The sequence below is a fragment of the Garra rufa genome, chromosome 6 (genome assembly GCF_049309525.1).
Source record: "Garra rufa chromosome 6, GarRuf1.0, whole genome shotgun sequence".
In the NCBI taxonomy this organism is placed as follows: Eukaryota; Metazoa; Chordata; class Actinopteri; order Cypriniformes; family Cyprinidae; genus Garra; species Garra rufa.
The window spans coordinates 36317830-36340914 of record NC_133366.1 but is presented as its reverse complement, the minus strand read 5'-3'; the positions used below and the strand labels follow the sequence as shown (position 1 = coordinate 36340914).

The 23085-nt window shown below is 37.0% G+C and overlaps 1 protein-coding gene across 1 annotated transcript in view; it reads left to right on the top strand.

The window, feature by feature from the left end:
* dnah6 (dynein, axonemal, heavy chain 6) overlaps window positions 1-23085 on the top strand; it is a 121505-nt gene that overhangs the window by 2547 nt on the left and 95873 nt on the right. Inside the window, exons 2-33 of the mRNA XM_073841939.1 lie at window positions 789-962; window positions 1053-1333; window positions 2555-2822; window positions 2969-3103; window positions 3188-3302; window positions 3398-3512; window positions 3708-3876; window positions 5825-5932; window positions 6037-6147; window positions 6244-6333; window positions 6669-6789; window positions 6885-7036; window positions 7195-7347; window positions 7434-7685; window positions 8220-8348; window positions 8466-8579; window positions 10552-10695; window positions 10936-11091; window positions 11301-11351; window positions 11435-11527; window positions 12542-12661; window positions 12750-12930; window positions 13145-13241; window positions 13342-13546; window positions 14210-14374; window positions 14452-14562; window positions 14690-14815; window positions 15080-15235; window positions 16237-16398; window positions 19656-19793; window positions 19900-20067; window positions 20897-21045. Of these exons, the coding sequence (XP_073698040.1) occupies window positions 789-962; window positions 1053-1333; window positions 2555-2822; window positions 2969-3103; window positions 3188-3302; window positions 3398-3512; window positions 3708-3876; window positions 5825-5932; window positions 6037-6147; window positions 6244-6333; window positions 6669-6789; window positions 6885-7036; window positions 7195-7347; window positions 7434-7685; window positions 8220-8348; window positions 8466-8579; window positions 10552-10695; window positions 10936-11091; window positions 11301-11351; window positions 11435-11527; window positions 12542-12661; window positions 12750-12930; window positions 13145-13241; window positions 13342-13546; window positions 14210-14374; window positions 14452-14562; window positions 14690-14815; window positions 15080-15235; window positions 16237-16398; window positions 19656-19793; window positions 19900-20067; window positions 20897-21045 (4709 nt within the window). The remainder of the gene's footprint in view (window positions 1-788; window positions 963-1052; window positions 1334-2554; window positions 2823-2968; window positions 3104-3187; window positions 3303-3397; window positions 3513-3707; window positions 3877-5824; window positions 5933-6036; window positions 6148-6243; window positions 6334-6668; window positions 6790-6884; window positions 7037-7194; window positions 7348-7433; window positions 7686-8219; window positions 8349-8465; window positions 8580-10551; window positions 10696-10935; window positions 11092-11300; window positions 11352-11434; window positions 11528-12541; window positions 12662-12749; window positions 12931-13144; window positions 13242-13341; window positions 13547-14209; window positions 14375-14451; window positions 14563-14689; window positions 14816-15079; window positions 15236-16236; window positions 16399-19655; window positions 19794-19899; window positions 20068-20896; window positions 21046-23085) is intronic.

Below are 23085 nucleotides of genomic sequence, written 5' to 3'. Positions count from 1 at the left end.
ACTAAAGAATGAAATATTTAATTTGTTTACCTGCATGTCATGTGACTATGACCAACGTCAAAGAAACCAATGAACATCCAAATGTAATACTTAATTATTCAAAAATATATTTTAATCAGGTGTACTTCTAGTAAATTTATTAGGTGAAAGAGCATCAGATGACAAAAAAGTTTGTGTGAATTTGTGCATTTTAATGTGTTTGAAAGACAAAAGCTTTCCAAAGACATAGAAATACATGGTTAACCTACAGAGTGATAATTCAAGTAAAAATCAATGTGTTCATCAGTAGTTGATGCAATGTCAAAATGCTTTTTAAACCTGAAATGATTTTTGTAAATCAGTGGTCAAATGTTGTACTAATGACTGATCTTTGTGTGAATGTCCACAAAAATTGAAGACTTTCTGAATGTATATAAGCAGTAGTTTATTTTAAAAATGAAATTGTAAAAGATGAAAAAGAATCATTAGGGAGAATCAATAAATTATGAATAATTTATTGCTATTGTGTGAATAATATGTAATCATGTTATCCATAAAAAGTAACTGATTACTAAAAAACACATATTAAAATGTAAATTAATCTAATTACCAGTACTTCATTTTTGGAATCTGATTGCGTAATTCAGATTACATGTAAGCAGTTACTACCCAGCTCAAATTGCATGTCATTATTAGTATGTCAAATAGTAATAAACAAATTGTTTGTAAAATGTACAGCAGTAAACAAAAATAACTATCATACTCATTCTTGTTAACAATTTAAGTACATGATCTGTATTGTACTCTAGCCAGTTCTGAAGAGACGCAGTGAGCATATTAAACTGGAGAATACCCAGAGGGTCAACTTGATCCCTAAGATGCCTTTTCCCTCTAATGAGTTCCAGTCTATTGACCCCTCTTCAGAGAGAGGATCCTCTCCGCTACAGCTTCCCAGAATTCCAGACCATATTAAGGATAGACAGGTCTGAACACTTATATATAACATAGACAACTGGCTGATGTGTCTTGTAACATTGGTGACAGTTTACATGCATTTTATGTGCTGATTTCAGGTGCAGTTGACTCAGGGCTCACTTAGGATCCCATCACCTCCTAAAAGAACAAAGAGCTCATCTAGAAGTTGTGCTATTACTGTTTCACCTCTGAGCTATGCCCCCTCTCCACCACTGTCTAGTTCACTGCTGTTCAACTCACTAGAGGAAGTTATACGTGCCAAAATTCACTCCCCACCCGACATTGTCCAAACCATCCGGAATAATCCTCACTTGGGATTCCTATATGTGACGTCTGCAGCACCTAAATCATCTATCAAATTTGATACGTACAACCTCAAGTAAGAAATGCAGTTTTTTCAACTATGTATAAATGTGTTTGCACACTATAGTTTAGGGCCAGTAAGATAAAATGCTTTTATTTAGCAAGGATGCATTAAATTGATCAAATATTTTTACATTGTTATACTGTAGAAGATTCAAATAAGTGCTGTATTTTTGAACGTTATATTCATCAAACAAAAAAATGTACAATGGTTTCCACAGAAATTTGAAGCGATTTTTAACATTGATAATAAGAAATGTAATCTAGTCAGCACATTAGAATGATTTCTGAAGGATCATGTGATACTGAAGAGTTGATTAAAAGCCTCTGAAAATATAGTTTTGCCATAACAGCATAAATTACTTTATACATTTATTAAAATATAAACTTCAATTTATAAAAACAAAACAGCCAAAGACATTTTGCTTACATTTATTATGTTCAGTTTAAACCTTTTCACATATTTAATCAAATAAAGGTTAACAATCAGTCATTTTTTGTTTGTGTTCTGAATAATGTTTGGCAAAACATATATACAGTGCCTTGCGGAAGTATTCAAACCCCTTCATTTTTTATCAAGTTTTGTTATGATGCAGCCTGATGTTAAACTGCTTTAAATAACAATTTTTCCACGTCAATCTGCATTTCATACCTCATAATGACAAAGCAAAAAACTGTTTTTTAACAACTTTGCAAATATATTATACATAAAAGAATGTAAATGATTCCATTGCATAAGTATTCATACCCTTACCTGAAAATGGGGGATGTGTCTACCCCACATTCAAGCTGACAGATCTTGAGAGGTGAAGAGGTGAGGAGAAGAAAGTCAGATAATTGCCAAATGAAGATTGCATCAAAAAGACCAAAAAGATGTTGTAAAGGTGCTTCGACTAAGAACCGTGTTAAGGGTATAAATACTTATGCAATGTACTTATTCCGTTTTTTTTTTATTTTAATACATTTGCAACGTTGTTACAAACATGTTTTTGCTTTGTCATTATGATGTATAGAGTGTAGATTGATGTGGTCATTTAAAAAGTTATTTAAAGCAGTTTAACAAGGATGCAAGGCTTAACAAAACGTGAAAAAATGAAGAGGTTAGAATACTTTCCCAGGGCACTGTGTATGGCACTGGGGACTTTTTTGTTTGAATGATGAAATGATGAAATACACATGAACTGTAAACTGTGTTAAACCAGATCTTTGTCTCTAAATACTCTGCTTATTCTTTCAGAATTGCAATGTTTGACAATATCAACAAGTCAGACTACTATACGGTCAGCACTCATGCAGTTATGCACTACTGTGGGTCTGAGGTAGACTGTTTGCCCTTAGAACGCTGGGAGCAGGAATACCATTATCACCGGAAGCTTTTGCGCATCCCTGTGTTTGCCCTCTTCCGCAAGTGGAAGGCTTTCCGCGTGTGGCGTGCCAATGTGTGCTGTAAGAAAATCAGCAAATGCAGACGGTCATTACAGGAGAATCTCTTCATTCTCAATGAGGTTTGCCAATCATATGATCTATCTAAGAAAGCGACTTGCATTTCACATACTGTAAATACTTACAATAAGGTTCCTTGAACAATGCATCATCTTCTTGATGAAAAGATTGCAAAAGTTTGATGAAAAGTATTGTGTCTGTATTTCAGTCTCTGCGACCAGCACTGATTGACATCAAGGAAATGTGTTACCACATCAGTGACATGCCTTTGTGTCGAATAGAGAAAGACCATACATATACACTGAAAGAGTTTGAGAGCGCACAATACAAACAGCTGGAGGAGGTGAGAGGCATTTGTGTTTGCGTGTTCCTTTATGCAAAGAAAATATACTTACTTATCTAACATTCAATATATAAAATATTCTAGGTATCCTCTCGTCTTGAGAAGTTCAGGGAGCTGGTAATGGAAGTGGCAAGAAGTGCCTGTCGAAATGCTTTGAAAGAGTCTGGACACACACCTGACTATGGCGACTCAGAGACTGGTGACACCTTTTTTCAAATACAAAAGCAATAATGTGTCTAATAGCTGGTATATTGTGAGCTGAGTGAGTGTTTTTTTCTTATATGTATGCATCAGATGGCAATGAAGAGTTAGTGTCACCTGCTTTTGGATTGCTCTTTGAGGATTCACCTCAGAAGATGAGTTACACGCAGCAAGCAAACAAAAGCTATCACTGCAAACGTCTTACTTGGTTAGTCAACATTACTAACAATGCTAGCTCGCAACACAATGGATTTATCCAGACTGATTAATCAGCAGATACATTGCCGTTGGCTGATTATTGACAATGTAGCAGTGCTCTCTTAATTATTATGTGGAATTATTTTATACAGGATAATTTATACTGGAATGTCAAGTTCAAAAAAGTTTTTTTTTGTCTCCACAGTTTCATCAGACTGGCTGATTATCTGATTGTGAACACCACACACATGCTTGTGGTCAACTCGGTCAGTAAGCTGCTGAGTGTGTTTCAAGAGCACATCACATACACCCCTTCACTCTCCCTCATCCAGAGCTGGGCAGGTGATGAAACCAGCCTTGATTCTGACAAAAAGGTTAGTAACCTGGTGTGGTTATGTGATGGAGGGTAGTATTACTACTGTTCTAATACGAATAACAAACAAATAATTGAAACGGGAACCTTTTTTTGTCATATACTTAATTTATTTTCACTTGTCATATGACTAATACATCTTCAAACATGATTTATTCTACAAATATTAATTATACATTAAAATTATTATAATGTTAAGAAATAGTGAAATAAATATTACTTTTTCATTATTTTGTGAAATATATTTTTACTTTTTACACTAAGGCCCTGTTTACATTAGTGCGTTTTTGTTTTAAGATTAAAACGATCCACGTCTGCACTGGAGTTTTCACTGCGTTTCAGAAACGATCTCTGTTCAAACTACACAAGCGTTTTTAAAGGTCTCCGTTTTCGAGGGTCAAAAACCCTGGAGTACTGTAAACAACAGGAGTAACCGTAGCAAAAGTTATCGTTTTAAACAAAAACGTACTAGTGTAAACGTAGCTTAAAGCTGCCATAGAATGGAAAACTGTGTTTAGCTTGGCATAGTTGAATAATAACAGTTCAGTACATGGACATGACATACCATACCATGAGTCTCAAATACCATTGTTTCCTCCTTCTTATATAATTCTGGTGTTTGCAAAAGACCACCGAAAAATAGGTCAATTCCAACATAACACCAACTATTACGCAATAGCCCCAATCGTTTATAGTTACGCCCCCAATATTTGCATAGCCCAATCATCAGTAACGTCAGTACATCAGTAAAATAAGGTGAGCTACTGAAGGGACATGGTTAGTTTAATGCTAGCGCTAGCCTGTTACATTGCAGTACATAAGATTTCACTTACCACATAAACAGAGTAAGGAGAGATGAGTGCACTGATGATGGCAAATGATTTACAGATCCTGAGCATCACTAAAGCATCAAAACTTGTGTGGTCCTTCTTACGTTATAACTCTTCGCTGGATTACAACGTTACACAGAGCACATGCGATCACAGTAGAGAGATTAAAATGTCGGCGGATTCAAAACGGCAGATTCAACAAACCGCATATTAAAAGCGGCTAGAGTTAAATAAGTAAAGCGGCCGTAATTAAATATATATTTCCTCCATGTGTTTCCTTATAGCTGTGTGAGCAAGCCACTCTGTGAGACAGCCAATCAGAGCAGAGCTACTCATTAATATTCACGAAGCTTCCAAATAAGGCAATAACAGAGCATTTCATTCTAGGGACAAATCCTAGGGTTGTAAATGGACCTGTAAAACCGTTTCTGGGGAATTTTTGCTCTTTTCTATGCCATGTACCTTCTATGTAGATGTCAGAGAACAATTTAAAATATTGTTTCAATGCATTCTGTGGCACCTTTAAATTCAATCAAGTTGCTCACCTTCTTCATTAGTGACATTTGCATTGTGACCAGTAAATTTGATCATAATAAATTAAAAACATTGTCTAGGAAGAGCATCAAATATGATACATGCAATGTATGATGAAAATAGAAAAAAGTCAAAGTAAATATCACTTGTAAATAGAATAGTTTTATTAGGTGTAATTTTCAGCTTCAGTTTTATCAAGATATGCAAGTGTGTATCTATTTTAATTTTTTATTTATTTTATTTTATTTTATTCATTTTTTATTTTATTTAGTTAGAAAATGTAATTTCCACCGCAAAATATTATCAAACACTCAATGTTTGTATAAAGTTGAAAGTTTAGAGTTTGGCGTGGTTTGTGTGTGCAAGTTCAACTATACCTGTGACATCCAAAAGGTCCTCACTAATATAATGAAACCTATAAAACACAGACTTGTGAGCCAGTCCTCACTAGTTAAAGGGTTATGCTTAGGGGCAGGGGTTGGGTGAGGTGACAATATCATTAAACATTTATAAAAACAATGGAAACCTATGAGATGCCCTCAGTATTAAAGTTAAACAACAAAAGTATATGTGTGTGTGTTACAGGTCATAGCAGAGCAAAATGTCAATGCTTCCCACCAGCCAATGTTCATAACTGAGCTGATGCTGGACACACACTCCTTATCATACCAGCCCTCCACTGACGACTTCCAGGTTTGTGTTTCTGCACATTATGTTTGTGTGTGTTGCAAAGCATATATGTGTGTGTTTATGTGCACACTGCATATGTTTATGCATGCCATGTATTTGTGTGTCAGGAGTGTGTAGCAGAGATTACTGGGCAGTTTGAGAAGACAGTATTGTCTTTGGATACTCTGCTGCAAGACACCTACTTTGATGCTTTTACTCAACCCATTATCAACAAAAAGGTAAATAAAAACAGCATTGCTGCTTCAGTACATGCAGTCTTTTAGCATTTGGCCCTTGCTGATGTTTGTGTCCGAATGTTTATGGCTGGGTTTCAGGTTGAGGAGAGGACCTGTGGGGATGGCCCTAGTCTTGAGGAAATCCTGGAAGATGATGCTTATCTGCTGGACATCATCCACAATATTAAGGTTTTAATTTTATTCTAACATGACTATGATATAAATGCAGTTAAAAATAAACTGTTATCATGCACCACTTCAGCATATGTTAAAGTTTTTTTTCAAAAAGCAATATTTACACTTTTCTATAAAAGATATAGGAACAATTAATTGGTTTCTTCAGTAAATGTCACCATTTGGTGGTTCTCTAAAGAATATTTTCTTTTTTTTTTAACATAAAAATCTGAGATACACAGTTTTAAGCTTAAAGGAACTGTTCTTCCGTGTTTACAGTGAGTTTTAAAAGTAATGTTTTGATATCTGTCTCTAATTGTTCAAATGTTTCATGCTTTTCCCCCTGTCAGCAATCAATTCAGCTTGCATTCGATACCGCAAGTGTCTATGCTCATACATTTGAGCCATTCAGACTGTTTTACAAAGAGAATGAAGACCTGGATCTGGAGGCTCTCAAAGAGCAAGACCATGGTAGATCATCATCATCATAAAAATCACAATCATATGTGAATAGTATGACTGTCACACACTTCTTACTGTATGTTGTGTATGTGTGTCTAATACAGAGGTTGCATTTTTCGGGAACAGCCTGGATAAATATCATCGAGAGCATAAAGAGGCTTTAGCCATCAAACTGAAAAGACCCTTGGGAATTCTGCTGGTGGATACTACGCAACTGAAGCACAAACTTATACCATCCCCTCTACGCTGCATAGAGGTTACAAACTGACAGAAACACACAAACAGAAAATGATTTCTTCTGTAATGTTTGCATTACCAATGTATGGTAGATGATAGACACCATTTACCTCAACAGAACTTGCAATTATAGAACAGATATATACACAGATATATCATTTTGAACCTCTTTTCCAGGCCATTAATGACATCCTACCTCGGCTCGCAAAGAAAAAAATGGATGACATAATTGCAGAGGCTCAGGATGCCCAGTTCAAACTGGACTTTGTTCCAACAGTAACCAATGAATATGTCAACTCCCTGAACTTCCTAGAGGAAATTCAGAAGAGGGTAAGAGGTTCCCACCAAGGGTATCAGATATTAGACAGCTGTTTACTCAGATGTATTAATCTCATCTTTCAATCTTTTTCTGTTAGATTGTTGTGCTGGAAAAGGAGACTGAGACTGTCTGTGAGATGTACAAGCTGATTGAGTGTTACTCTGTACCCACTCCTCCTGAGGATATTGCAGTCTTTGCCACATTGCCACCATGTATAACTGCCGTAAGGAATACCATTGACAAGGTGGTGGGAGAACGGCAGTCTTATGTGGACAAATTTTGCCAACACCTCCACCAAGACATAAACCATCTAAACAAGACAGTGCTGGAAGTGAGAAAGCAAGCAGAGGTAAAAGAAAGAGGGGAAAAATAAATAATTATACTATATCAGAATAATGTTCTAAAAGTGTAGTATTTTTGTTTTGTATTTATACTATTCAAAACTATGGGGTCAGGAGATTTTTTTTTAAAGAAATGAATGATTTTATTCTGTAAGGATGCATTAAATGCATCAGATATGACAGTGAAGACTTACATTGTTACAGGAGATTTAAATATATTTAAAATAGGCTGTTGAACTGTCTATGCATCAAAGACATGTGAGGTCTTGAAGACTGGAGTAATGGCTGCTGAAAATTTTGCTTTGCCACCACAGGAATAAATTACATTTTAAAATTTATTCGAATAGAAAACAGTTGTTTTAAACGGTATTACTGTTTAACTGATTTTTTTTTAATCAAATCAATGTTTAATGTGCATAACATCCTGCTGACCTCAAATTTTTGAACCGTATTGTATACCTACAATTTCAACTTTTCATACTGAACTTAAATGTAACTCACAGTCTGTTTTTGTGTCTTTTGCATGGATTGTGTCTCTCTAGAACAGTCATCTTCTTGACATTGCTGCAGATCGCTCTGACATACGCAGACTGCTGGGAGATATTCAGATCTCTATTGATGAGCTGCAGACACAAGCCTTCAAATATAAAACCTACCAGAAGAACTTTAAAGTCAGTGTGTCTATATGTCCACTAGAGGGCGTTTGTGTTCTACTTATTCTTATGTTTTGATCTTTTCTGGCTGGTCATCATAAGTTGTACTTATTTTTAACCTGTTTGTTTTTGCAGGTGGAGGTCACTAAATATGACACTCTAGAGGAGCTGACCGCTGAAGTGAAGCTGAAGCAGTTACTGTGGGACTCTCTGGAAGAATGGGAAAATCTAGAGAACAGCTGGTTGCAGGTATTTTTATGGGGCCGTATTTTATACTTTTGAAGCATTTAACTAATGGATGAAACTCTTAATGGAGACACACCAAAGCTCTTTAGAATTTAATGGTTAATTGAAGTTTATTATAATTTACCACAACTATACTACAATTATTTTTGTAAGAGATGGTGTAAATGTATATGGTAGTGATGGGAGAAATATTTTTATTTTACAAATGTGTCATTAAAAATGGCAACAATTTATAAATGTGGTCTGAGATTCGATAAAATCAATGTAGACACTGGTTGGGGTGTTCACAAACCATTGAAATTCCGAAACAGCTGATGTAACGACTTACTAAAATCATGTGACGTTGGCAGTTCGATACAAAACAAATAATTCACAAAGGTTTTGAAGCTGTTTTGAAAGCGCACATCACTATCATATGGTATTTATTGGTTGATTCTGTCATTAATTACTCACCCTCATGTTGTTTCAAACTTGTAAGACCTTCGTTCTACTTTGGAACACAAATTAAGATATTTTTGATGAAATCCGAGAGCTTTCTGACCCTGCATAGACCAATCTGGAGTAGACGCAGTTACGTCACTTGGAGCTGCCAGTAAAACACTGCTATCAAGTGGAGGGAAATGGGTAAAATGGAATAAAAGAAAAAAAATTATTGTTGTGCCTTTGGATGTCAGAATCTGAATATAAATCAATTTTATAGAATGCTATCGTTAAAGACGCTAAAGCTAAACGGGTGTAAACAGATATACTAATGGATGAAACCGGCTATGGTTACTCGACTTTTAAAGCATTAACTTGATTTAAACAATAGGTCGTCTACATAATATTTACATACATAGTTCATAATAATGATAATAATACTACAATTTGTTACATTTATGTAGTTACAGCATGAAATACTATTTAAACTTGTAACATTTTACATTTACTTATTTTACCTCACAATTCTGACTTTTTTTTCTCGCGAATGCAGGTTTATATCCTGTATTTCTGACTTTATAACTCGATTTAAATCAACAATAGTGAGTTTGTTAATTCTGAGGGGAAGAAAGCCAGAAGTGTGGAATATAAACTCATGAATCTGAGCCGTGGGGAAAATAGAGAATGATTTTTCTTATCAGAATTATGAGATATGATCTCGAAATAGAGAATAAAGTCAGAATTTTAAAATATAAACTCAAATTTACCTTTATTATTTTATTTCACGTCTTCCATAGACTGCCCATCGAAAACTGTCATTTTCTGCCACCAAAAAACGTCATCACTGTTTGCAAACACCGGATTGGTCTATTGACAGCAATGCAACTGACACATTCAAGGCCCAGAAAAGTAGTAAGGACATCATTAAAATAGTCCATGTGACATTAGTGGTTCAGCCGTAATTTTATAAAGGTATGAGAATACTTTGTGTGTGCAAAGAAAAACAAAATAACAACTTTCTTTAACAATTTCTTGTCTTTCGTGTCAGCTGTGCACAAAAAGTATTCTGGTAGCTTCATTACATTACGGTTAAACTACTGATGTCACAATGACTATTTAACAATGTTCTTACTACCTTTCTGAGCCTGGGAACTTTTCAGTTGCATTGCTGTCCATGCAGGGTCAGAAAGCTCTCAGATTTCATCAAAAATATCTTAATTTGTGTTCCGAAGAAGCATGTCTTCTTCGGAAGATGTCTTACAGGTTTGGAATGACATGAGGGTAAGTAATTAATGACAGAATTTTCATTTTTGGGTGAACTATCCCTTTAAAATGTATGTCTAAAAAAGACTAGTTCCAAAGTACTGAGGAGCAGGGATACATCAACTGAAGTGATACTGAGATACACTCTTAGGGTTTCTTAATTACAGCCTTAAATAGGGCACTTTATGCTAGATAGCGTCAGATAAAGTTTCTTTACAAATTGTGAGCTGAAAGCTATTTTGAATGAAAGTGTCTTCTAAATGTCAAATGGTCAATAATCTCTTTGATGCAGAATAAGTTTGATGAGCTGGACCCAGAATTGCTGAGCAGGCAGGTGAACAAGTTTGCCAAATATGTCAGCCAGCTGGAGAAAGGACTGCAAAAAAACAATGTGGTGCCCTGCCTGAAAGAGAATGTGGAGAGCATGCGAGAAAAGGTGGGTGAGGTTGGCACTAATGCTAGTGTGTCATTGCTCTTCAACAGTTTCCTTGTTTGAAGCAAATTGCTGTGTTTTGCATTTGGCCTGTGCGAAAATGTCTAAACTCCATAACAAAGTGTACACCATTAGGAGTACACTACTGTTTAAAATATTTTAAATTGTAATATATTTTTGGGATAGCAAAGCTAAATATTCAGCAGCCATTGCTCTATTCTTCTCTGTTCTGTGTTTTTGTAGTTGCCAGTCATCACAGACCTGCGTAACCCATGTCTGAAAGCTCATCACTGGAAGATGCTGGAGGCCATTGTGGATTCTAGCCTACTGAAAGAGCCACTTACTCTTGCTTACCTGCAAGAACTCAACATCTTCCACTTTGGACCACAGATACAGGAGGTGAGAGAAACACTGAGGCTCTCAAAATCCCCTGATCCACTTACCTGGACAACATTTTTGGGCATCATAGACATAGTCCAATTTTCCACCTTGCTGTCTGAGAGGGCAGCTCACTAGGTTTTGAAGTGCAACCTGACAGGAAAGAGTAATTCTTTGTGTATGGGTGCAGAAAATTCTTCATTTGAATCTATGAATCCTCTTAAACTCAGGTGTCAGCACAAGCCTCAGGAGAAGAATCTCTGGAGAACATTCTGAAAAAGGTGACATCTATGTTTATCGTTCTCATTTAACAACATTTATACGTGTCTTTATAATCAGCTTTACACACTCGTACAATTGATAGATTGAGGAATCCTGGAAGACGACAGAGTTTGTGGTGCTGCCCCATCGGGACTCCAAGGATGTGTTTATCCTTGGGGGAACTGATGATATTCAGGTAAGTTCATTGTTTACAGTAAAACAGAAGACACATTTACACAGCAATATAACAAAAGTAATATAAAAGAGATGTAAAGGGATAGTTCACCCAGAAATGAAAATTCTGTCATTAATTACTGTCATTTCAAATGTAACCCCGGACCACAAAACCAGTCATAAGGGTATTTTTTTTTAAACTGAGATTTATACACCATACAAGGCCGAATAAATAAGCTTTCCCAATATTTGGCCGAGACACTACTATTTGTGTGGAATCTGAGGGTACAAAAAATCTAAATATTGAGAAAATCACCTTTAAAGTTGTCCAAATTAAGATCTTAGCATTGCATATTACTAATCAAAAATTAAGTTTTAATATTTTTAAAGTAGGAATTTTACAAAATATCTTCATGGAACATTATCTTTACTTAAAATCCTAATGTTTTTTGGCATAAAAGAAAAATCGATCATTTTGCCCCATACAATGTGTTTTTGCAATTGCTACAAATATACCCATGCTATTTAAGACTGGTTTTGTGGTCCAGGGTCACAAATCTGTTAGACCTTCATTCATCTTAAGAACACAAATTAAGATATTTTTGATTAATTCCGAGAGAATAGTTAAGAATGGGACATATGGTTCAACTTAAATTTGTGAGAATATATATTTTGTGGGCAAGAGTACACAAGAGTACCAAGACAAAAAAGTATTTTCGTAGCTTCATAAAATTAGGGTTGAACCACAGATGTCACATGGACTATTTTAACAATGTCCTTACTACCTTTCTGGGCCTTGAACTTGTCAGTTAAGTTGCTGTCTATGCAGGATCAAAAAGCTCTCAGATTTCATCAAAACTATCTTAATTTGTGTTCTGAAGATGAATAAAGGTCTTAAGGGTTTGGAATGACATGAGGGTGAATAATTGATGTCAGAATTTTCATTTTTGGGTGATCTATTGCTTTAATACAGAAGAGATGTTTTCTCATTTCCATGAATATTTGTATTCTGTCTGTGTGAATGTAAAACTTGTAGGTGCTTCTCGATGACAGTATAGTCAATGTGGCCACAGTTGCATCATCCCGTTACGCAGGCCCCATCAAGGCCAGAGTGGACAAGTGGCAGAGACAGCTTTCTGTCTTCAGCCAGACCTTGGTAACACTTTTTTTTCTGGAAGTTATTGTTTTTTTGTTGTGTTAAATCATACATTCTTTCTCCTGACTATTTTCTACTGTGTTCCTAGGATGAATGGTTGGCATGTCAGAGAAGCTGGCTTTATCTTGAGAGTATTTTCAGTGCTCCTGACATCCAGAGGCAGTTGCCTGCTGAGTCTAAGATGTTCCTTCAAGTGGACAAGTCTTGGAAAGAGATCATGAGGAAAGTCAACCGCCTGCCTAATGCCCTGCGTGCTGCCACACAAACAGGTTTGAGAGGATGTAACTCAAAATGTTGGATGAAAACTTTAGATGAACACATTTACATTTAAAAATAAAATTCTTGTTCGGTGTCAGAAGAGTTTTAAATCTGCAAATTAGAGCATTATAAAAAGAAAAGCTGTAAGTAAAAGGCAACAATGAATGGAATAGCGTAAATTATAAATGACTTTCACCAGTGTTGCCCTCTAATCTGTCTCCTCAGGGATTCTGGATATTTTCCAAAATAATAACGTACTCCTGGAGCGGATACAGAAATGCCTGGAGGCTTACCTGGAGTCCAAGAGAGTTATCTTCCCAAGGTGCCTATGTGCACGCACACACTCACAGCAGTTTCTCATCAGAATGCTAATTTCTCTTGATGCTGTGCCATGACTTAATTCACTTCTCTGGGTGGCTCAGGTTCTACTTCTTGTCTAATGATGAACTGTTGGAGATCTTGGCTCAGACGCGGAACCCGCAGGCTGTGCAGCCTCATCTGAGGAAGTGTTTTGATGCAATATCACAGCTGGAGTTCGGCGTTCTTACCCCTGGAGAGGGCGAGAGTAGTGAAAAAATACAGTACACCAATGACATCTTAGCCATGGTGTCACCTGAGAGAGAAAAGGTGAATTATTTTATTTGATTTTCCTTTCCTTTGATTTTTCTTTTCTTTTTAGTACAAATAGGTTCAGTGTACCTTTGGCAAATTTTTCTCATTTTAGTCTTAAATATACACTACCAGTCAAAAGTTTTTGAACAGTAAGATTTTTTATGTTTTTTTAAAGAACTCTTTTCTGCTCACAAAGTCCATTTATTTGATCCAAAGTACAGCAAAAACTGTTAAAAATAACTGCTTTCTATTTGAATATATTTTAAAATGTAATTTATTCCTGTGATCAAAGCTAAATTTTCAGCATCATTACTCTAGTCTTCAGTGTCACTTGATCCTTCGGCAATCATTCTAATAATTTTATCATTCTAATAAACTTAAATGATGTTTTCATTTCTCATTGATAAGTACAGTGAAAATAAATAGTCTTTTTGGAAACGTACAAACAGTACAAATAAAAAAAACTGTAAAAATAAGCTATCATTTCATTTCTCATTGTTCATTTCCAAACTGGAAATGAAATGATCAAAGCATACACAGACATTATAAATGATAAACCAATAGTTTATTTGTTTTTACATTTTGAAAACAAATTATCCAAAGGAACATGGACCACATAGCAAAGATGAAATGAAAAGAGGAAAATTATAAAAATATGTGTGCGTGTGTGTGTTGTAGGTGGCACTGGGGAAAGGCCTGAAGGCTCGTGGAAATGTAGAGGACTGGTTGGGGAAGGTAGAGGAGGCCATGTTTTCCTCTCTTAGGAGGCTCAGTAAGGCTGCAATTGCTGACTACCAGAGCAAACCCAGAGTGGAGTGGGTTGTGGCTGGACATCCCTCACAGGTTTGTACTTGTCTAGATGAGATTGTTTATGTACATCACTAAGTGTATGAGCGTTTCACATCTGCGCTTTTCTGCAGGTGGTGTTGACCATCTCCCAGCTCATGTGGTGCAGGGACATGGACAACTGCCTCGAGGGAGATCATGACCATTATCAAGCACTACAGGAATTTGAGATCACCAACTTTGAGGTGACAACATATAGCTTTCATAGATCAAATTATGTATCTTCATATTGGTTTGTTTATGTCTTTTACAATTTATTTGTGTGGTTTTTGTATACTGTATGTGTGTGTTTTTCTGTATGTGTACAAATAGAGACTAAATGCTCTTGCTGCTCTGGTTCGTGGGAATTTGCCCAGTCTTCATCGGAACATCATCACAGCTCTCATCACCATAGATGTGCATGCCAGAGACATTGTCACAGAGCTTGTTAAAGAAAAGGTTTGTGGATTTCCTTCATCTTACCACTCAGAGACCAAGAAAAATGTGACCTTTTTGCAACAGATCAGCATTTCTTAATAGGGCTGTCACAATATTATATTTTCACTACAAGATTATCATTGCCAAAAAGATTAACTGATAACAATGTTAACACAATATCTATAAAATTATGTAATATTTACTGTAATACATAATGTAAATGCCAGTTATTTACCTCTTATGCCTGATAGTTCAAGGAGTTATGGTATGTGTGTGTGTTTGTAGGTGGACTCCAGTGGTAATTTTGAGTGGCAAAGGCAGTTGCGGTATTATTGGGATGTGGACCTGGATGACTGTGTTGCTCGGATGGCTCTTTCTCAATATGTCTATGGATATGAATATTTGGGAGCTTGTCCTCGTTTGGTGATCACTCCACTGACGGTACATAGATGCACTTTTTATGATTGTGTATTTTAATACATATGCTGTGGAATTAGACATGGAATTTTGTCCAATTATTTAAAATACATTTGAATTTTACTTAATGTCTGAACATTACTCCAGTCACACGATCCTTCAGAAATCATTCTAATATTCTGATTTGCTGTTTAAAAAACATTTATTATTATTATTATTATTATGTGGAAAACAGCTGAGTAGAATTTTTTCAGGTTTCTTTGATGAATAGAAAGAACAGCATTTATCTGAAATAGAAATCTTTTGTTAGATTATAAATGTCTTTATCATCACTTTTGACCAATTTAAAGCATTCTTGCTAAATAAAAGTATTAATTTCTATTATTTTTGTAACAAATGATGCAGGCTTGGTTTAAAACAATAAAAATCTTACTGACCAAAAACATTTGACTATTAGTGTATATATTATCAAAAACAATAAAGCTGATTGAAATGTAATTTTAAATTCATGGTCGATTTATATAAATTGATTACGTTATTGACTACAGGGGGCCTTTTTGCCCCCACATTTTAAATACCTTGGGCTTTTTGTCAGTTTGGGTCGCATTTTTGCCCTTGGTTGATTTCTGGTCCTCCCTCCAGTGTTGCCAAGTCCTTAGTTTTTCTGCTGAATTGAGTTACTTTAACACTGTTGCCATGGGTTGTTTTTCATGTCCAGGTGTTGAAGCGACGCCAATAATGTGATGTTTAGGCCCTGGAATGTGAATTTTGTCAGGGGAAACATGCCAAAAAGATGTATTTTATAGGGGTCCACATCGATTGGACTAGTTTTGAGTAGCAATTGGGTGGGTTTTGTTGTGAAAACCATGCGAAATATCAATTTAACCACTCATACTAAAGTGTGTGTAACAAATAAATGTATCACTTTATGCATATATCAGTGTTGTGTTTATAAGTTATTAAGGAGCATGATTGTGCTAATGAGATGTGTGTGAACTGGATATCTATTTGCTTTTTTATGTAAGGACCGATGTTACCTCTGCCTGATGGGAGCGCTACAGCTAGATCTAGGAGGAGCTCCTGCAGGTCCAGCAGGCACAGGCAAAACTGAGACTACTAAAGATCTCGCAAAAGCTCTGGCAATCCAGTGTGTGGTCTTTAACTGCTCAGATGGACTCGACTATAAGGTGCGAATCTGTCTCAATGCCAGTCCAACTTCGATTTTCTCTCTTTTTTTCTTATTAATTTGTTAAGCAGCTAGACAAAGGGAGATATTCATTTTTCCTGTCATATTGTAGTGAATCCATTGCATCTGTCACTAGGAGGCAGCAGATCCTCAGCAGAGTTATCTGTGCAGTACATTAGTAGACCTCTATCTTAGAGCTTTCCCAGCAGGCTGTCTTTATTTATGGCCAGTGTTTAGTGTCTGCTAGGGAAGTCATATGTCATAAGACATGTAAGATTCTGACTAGGCCTTAAGAACAGTCATTGTTCACTGTTTGTCTTTTTTTATTCCGTCACTGGAACATGATTTTACCTCATAGCTCTTTCTGTAGATCATTGTGGTTTTGCTGGGCTAGGGTTTGTTATTGCTGCTTTACACAGGGGGCATGCGAGAATGACATCCTGTGGATCAGTATACTGCTATTAAGCAGTATGAAATCAATTCATCACTATTTTCAGTCGCTATTTTATCTACAGGGGTTGGACAAAATAATGTGAACACCTGGGAAACAGGAAACGTTTCTTTTGTGTTTTACCATTTGCAATTAATACAGCTTCCAACCTTCTTTGAATAGATTTCTCTTCTATTAGAACATTTGCCAGTTGTTTCAGAGGAATCTTCAGAGGAATCTTCTTATTCCTCTCTCTAAAACTGCCTATAGTGGTGAGAAAATGTTTAAGTCAGGTGATTGAACTGGTCAGGGCAAATGTTAAAGTTCATTTTGGTGCTCCAACTGTCTAGGTTTCATGATCATCTTTTTCACATTTTAGCATCATTGTCTGTGATTTACTTTATTTACATTTTACTACTTTAGCTCTGTTCTATTATGTTTCTTTTCTTTTTCATATTTTATTTTTAGCATTTAGAGAGTTCAGTATTTACAGCACTAATTCCAGAAAAATTGGGACGTTTCGTGAAATGCCATAAAATCAAGAATATGTTATCTGTTCATTCTCTTTAACCTTTATTTAACTGACTAAAGTACAAAAAAAATTGCCAAGTTTTTCAGTGGCCAACTTTTGTTTTTACTTTGTAAATATAACCAAATTTGGCTGCAACACACTCCAAAAAATTTGGGACAGAGGCATGTTTAACACTGTGCCACATCAACTTTCCTTTTAATTATTTGAGGAATTGAGGATACCAATACTTCAAAAAGCAGTCTGCGATCGTCATTGTCTGATTCTCCTTTTCATGACTGGTCATACATTTTCAATAGGAGACAGATCTGGACTGCAGGTAGTCAAGCTGAAACATGAACTCGTCTGACCACAGCACAAATTTCCATTGTCTTTTTGACTATCTAAGATGAGCTCTGGCCCAGAGAATTGATGTATAGCTTTCTACCAGAGAAACAGAAATTCAAGTTGCATTTTTTGATGCAGCTGCAGAATATGTTAAGTGACAGCAGTTTTCTAAAGTACTCCTGAGCCCATGTGGCTATATTTAACACCACAGCATGATGGTTTCTTTTGCAATACCATCTGAGGGTGCAAAGGTCATGCACATTCACCTGAGGTGTCTTGCCTTGCCCATGGATTCCCTGAATCTTTTCACAATATTATGTGTGGTAGTTAGTGGAAGACCTAAATTCTTTGTGATTTTCCATTAAGAAATGTGATTTTTGATTCATTTGACACTTATTTAATGAAATTTGGAACAAAGTGATGAGACCTAATCCAACTTTGCTTGCAAAGACTGAAATGCTCCTTTTATACCCAAACATGATATCCCCACCTATTTCCATTTCCCTTGCTTACTGTGAACTGTTTCAAAACAGTTTAATAGGTTGTTTGCAATCATGTGATTCTGATGACGTGCAAAATGTCGCAGGAGGCCAGGAAGTGATTTTTCTCAATAGGAATCACTGGCAGAAACTCAAAATGCTTATGTTTTGAGTTGTTTAAGAAAATCAGTAAAGCTTAGAAATTTCATTTTGTATTGTCTATGAAAAAAGTGGCTTGTAAACCTGCGTCTGTGATCAGGAGGAGAATCGGATAATGCTTGCGTGTGTGCAGATGGTTTATAAAATATGTAATATTAAGATATAAAGAAATATATAAATAGATACAGGGTGAGACAGTGAGAATTCACTCAATGCTAAATGCCACATGTATATTTGCAGTTGACTACAATGGAACCTTGTGAGATTGCGATAAATTGAAGTGAGTGACAGTTTGTTTGCAAGCAGGCTTAGTTGCTTAGCTTATATCCACCGCCTCGATGGCAGACAACTATTTCAATTTAGTTGAAAAATCACTCCTCTTCATAACATGTTGTGATTTTCTGTTTATACCTTTCTCTTGTAATAGTGTCTAAACCAGTACAGAAAAGACTTTCCTCCATCTCATCCGTTACGCTTTTTCAGTCACGGACGTAAAGCGAAACTTTTATTCAAATTCTAGCCTAGAACGCAAAGCAAATAGTGCTTCCATATAGTCACTAAAAAGCTGTCACTCACTTCAATTTATTGCATTCTCACAATGTTCCGTTATAATCAATGAAGCTCTCGAAAAATACAAATATATCTTACATTGTGTCTACGTGTGGCGTTTAGCATTGAGTGAATTCTCACTGTCTCACCCTGTATCTATTTACATATTTCTTTATTAATATCTTAACATATTATCTCTTTTCTTAACCATTTGAACACACAAGCATTATTCGACTCTCCTCCTGACCACAGACGGAGGTTTACAAGCCACCTTCTTCAGCCAGTTTCTAGCCTTTCTCCCCTTGTGAACAGCAAATTGTCATACAATAATAAAATCTTCTTGTGGTTTCTCAGTTTGACCGATTTGAGCATCCATAAACAACGCAAAACAGGCATTTTGAGTTTCTGCTATTGATTCCTATGGAGAAAAATTACTTCTTGCCCTCCAGCTGCATTTCACACCACAGCAATGACATCATGTGCAAACAACCTATTTGAATATTCTGTGACCTCTACACTTTTTTTATTTGCCTCTGTCCCGACTTTTTTGGAGTGTGTTTCAGCCATGAAAATCAAAATTTGGTTAGATTTAGAAAATAAAATGAAAAGTTGGCCACTGAAAACATTGGATTTTTTTCTTAGTTTTTTAGTCAATTAAAAAAAGGTTAAAGAGAATAAATAGATAACATATTCTTGAATTTATGGCATTTTCACAAAACGTCCCAACTTTTCTGGAATTGCGGTTGTAGTTGGCTGCAAGTGTTATACTGCATTTGTGTGTTCAGATGATGGGGACGTTCTTCAGCGGTTTGGCTCAGTCTGGTGCCTGGTGCTGCTTTGATGAGTTCAACCGCATCAACATCGAGGTGCTGTCAGTCATCGCTCAACAGCTCATCACTATCAGAAACGCCAAGGCAGCCAGGGTATTGCACATACACACTCACATATGCACGTACAATCTCAGTTGTGATCAGTTATACAGAAATTATGTGCAACTGCGTGTGTCTAGATTGTGTTTGTGTTGGACAGCTACCTCGGTTCATGTTTGAGGGGAGAGAGATAAAATTGGTGATGACCTGTGCTGCTTTCATCACTATGAACCCCGGTTACGCTGGCAGAACTGAACTCCCAGACAACCTGAAAGCCCTTTTCCGACCCATAGCCATGATGGTGCCCAACTACACTCTCATCGCTGAGGTGTGTGATTAAACAACCAGGTCTGATCCCAGTAATGATGATAAATCACAGTAGGTGAGAAGTAGAAGGGGTCAGAGATGCCGCTGCTCACATAATGCGTGTACTCATTAAAAGCTTTTGTTTGTTCATGTGTGTTACAACAAGGAAACTGGTGTCTTACCACTGTTTGTGATTTCCTGTTTGTGAATTTCCACAATTGATTGGTTGTAAAATGCACTTCTAACTTTAACACACATTCAATTTTCTGTATAAATTGATGAAATGATTGAATTATTAGGAGCACGTAGAGCGTAGGTGCCAAAACCTTTTAGTATGAAGGGCCAAAATCCAACTTGAATGGCCGAAAGTAAGGGGATAGTTCACCCAAAAATTAAAATTCTGTCTTTAATTACTCACCCTCATGTCGTTCCAAAACCATAAGACCCGCGGTCATTTTCAGAATACAAATTAAGATATTTTTGATGAAATACAAAAACTTTCGGACCCTGCATAGACAGCAATGGAACTGACACATTCAGGAGCCAGAAAGGTAGTGAAGACATTGTTAAAATAGTCAATGTGACATCAATGGTTCAACCGTAATGTTAAGATCCCCCCTTTTGACACCACTTGGTAACAAAACACTTTTAAGAACTAGGGAAGTCCCCTGAAGCCCCTAAATAATACAAAATCCCACAGTGTGAACTGGTTAGGGAACCACAGCTTTAGAGGATATCTGTTTGGAGGAGTTACATGGGTCCTATTAAGTCTGCCAATATTTGTGTGTTTTATCTGACAGCCCAGGCAGTTCTACAATATCTTAAACCTTAAAACCTCTCTCTCCCTGCAGGTGATCCTGTACTCAGAGGGCTTTGAGTCTAGTAAGACTCTTGCGAGAAAGATGACTCAGATGTACAAGCTCTGCAGTGAGCAGCTCTCTCAGCAGGATCACTATGATTTTGGCATGAGAGCTGTCAAATCTGTGCTGGTCATGGCAGGGTGAGACAGATCTCTGTTCAGTTTCTACAGCACAAACACATTTTCACTCATCACACACACAATTTCACACATCACTCAATGATTCTCTGTCAATCTAACATACACTACCATTAAAGATTTTGGGGTTGGTACAATTTTTTTTTTAATATTTTTGAAAGAAGTATGACCAAGGCTGAATTTTTTCAATAAAAAATAATAGTATTCATATCGTGACATATAATTTCAATTGAAAATAACTGTTATCTATTTTCATATATTTTAAACAGGTCATAAACTGCCTTTGTTTATTTTGTACTATTCCCTAATTTAGAAGTAATAGGCTATTGTGCTGCTTTTATTCCCCCTCAGCAGAACATTCTGTTTGAAGACCAATTTAGAGTAGATGTCACAGTTACAGCACTTGAAGCTGTGCATGCAAAGTGGTTGCAGAAAAACCCTGGTAACAAGTGGAGGTTAATGGGTAAAATCCATGGAATAAGAGAAAAAAAAGTTTGTGCCTTTTGATGTCAAAATCTGAATGCAAATCGTTTTTATAGTATACTGTTGTCAAAGACACTGCGCCATTTGAAGCTAAACACAGACATTTAAATGGACATACTATGGATAAAAACTGCTATGATTACTTTTAAAGCATAATATTAGCATATGCTATTCATAGGGGACGTTTTGTATTAGCCTTACAGTTACAGCATGAAATATTATTTAAACCTATTACTATTAACCTTTTTACATTACATTTACTTATTTTATCTCACGATTCAGACTTTTTTTTTTTTCCAAATGCAAGTTTATATCTTTATAACTTGATTTAACTCAAAAATAGCGAGTTCCCTTCCGGGAACTCGAGCCGCGTCATGGAACGCTATGGGGAACGCCATTGGCGGGCCGCACTCTGGATCATGTATACAACCAATGAAATGACCGGAGTGACGTCACAGGCGCGGTGACGTCATCGACCGGGAAGTATAAAGCGTGTGCGTTTGAAGCCGGCGGCAGCTTTTGTCATTCAGCGAGAGCGCTCTGTGTCTGTGTCTGTCCCGGTCATACTGCTGTTTTTTCGTGCCAGTTTGCACAGCTTTTATTTGAGCAGTATGACCTCTAAATGCAACCAAAGGGGGAAAGAAAGTTAAGAAACTTAGGCGGTACAAGCAGCCACATAGATAGTGTGTCCCTCCCTGCCAAACCTTCATTGTTGGTGGGGATACACACAGTCTATGTGTGGTCTGCTTGAGTGTAGAGCACGCACAGTCAGCCCTCGAAAAGGCTGACTGTCCACAGTGTGAGCATAAAAAAAATAAAAAAAAAACTCCACTGCGGGTGCTCCACGGAAGGCTCTCTTCGAGGAGGGAGCCTTCGCCAGCGTTTCTCGCGGGTGTGGCCCCGCTTCCGCCGAGGCGGAGCGGTAGCTGCACTCGTTGGGATCGCGGCTCGATCTATTAGAGGGACGGGAGACGGGTGTTTAAAAATACCCTATCTCCTCTCCTATCTGGTGGATCGGTAAACCTCCTTCTGGATAAGGAAGCCCGCAATGCGGTTACTTCCCTCCAGGAAAGGTTTTCAACGCTTTCCATATCTTCCTCCGAGGAGGTTGATGTGAAGTACGTTGTCAAAAGTATTCAACCGCCCCCCCCGATCGCCTCAGTATGATGAGCTGCTGGTTGTGCTGACTATGCATTAGCTAAATAAACAATATGAGCCGCAGAAAAGCAAACGTTCTGCTTCCTGCGGACTAAGTCAGCACTTCCAAACGGAGCTTTCTGTCCTTCCCGATCTACATTGAGTTTTTTAGATCTAGGAAAAACTAGAAAGTAAAGATGACGCCGCGGGTTGTACAGACGCTATCAGCTATCTGTCGCCCAGTCTGGCATCATCCTTGAAAGCTCCGTCTTTGCTTTTCAGGCCGCCTAATAAAACTTCAGGCTTGATGAGCAAATGAACACGTGTCGGGGGTTCTTGACGGGAAAAAATTAAACCCCAACCGTGTACCAGCTCCCCACATCAGAGGCGCAGAAACAGAGCGTTGCCGCCCGCGTTCCTCCG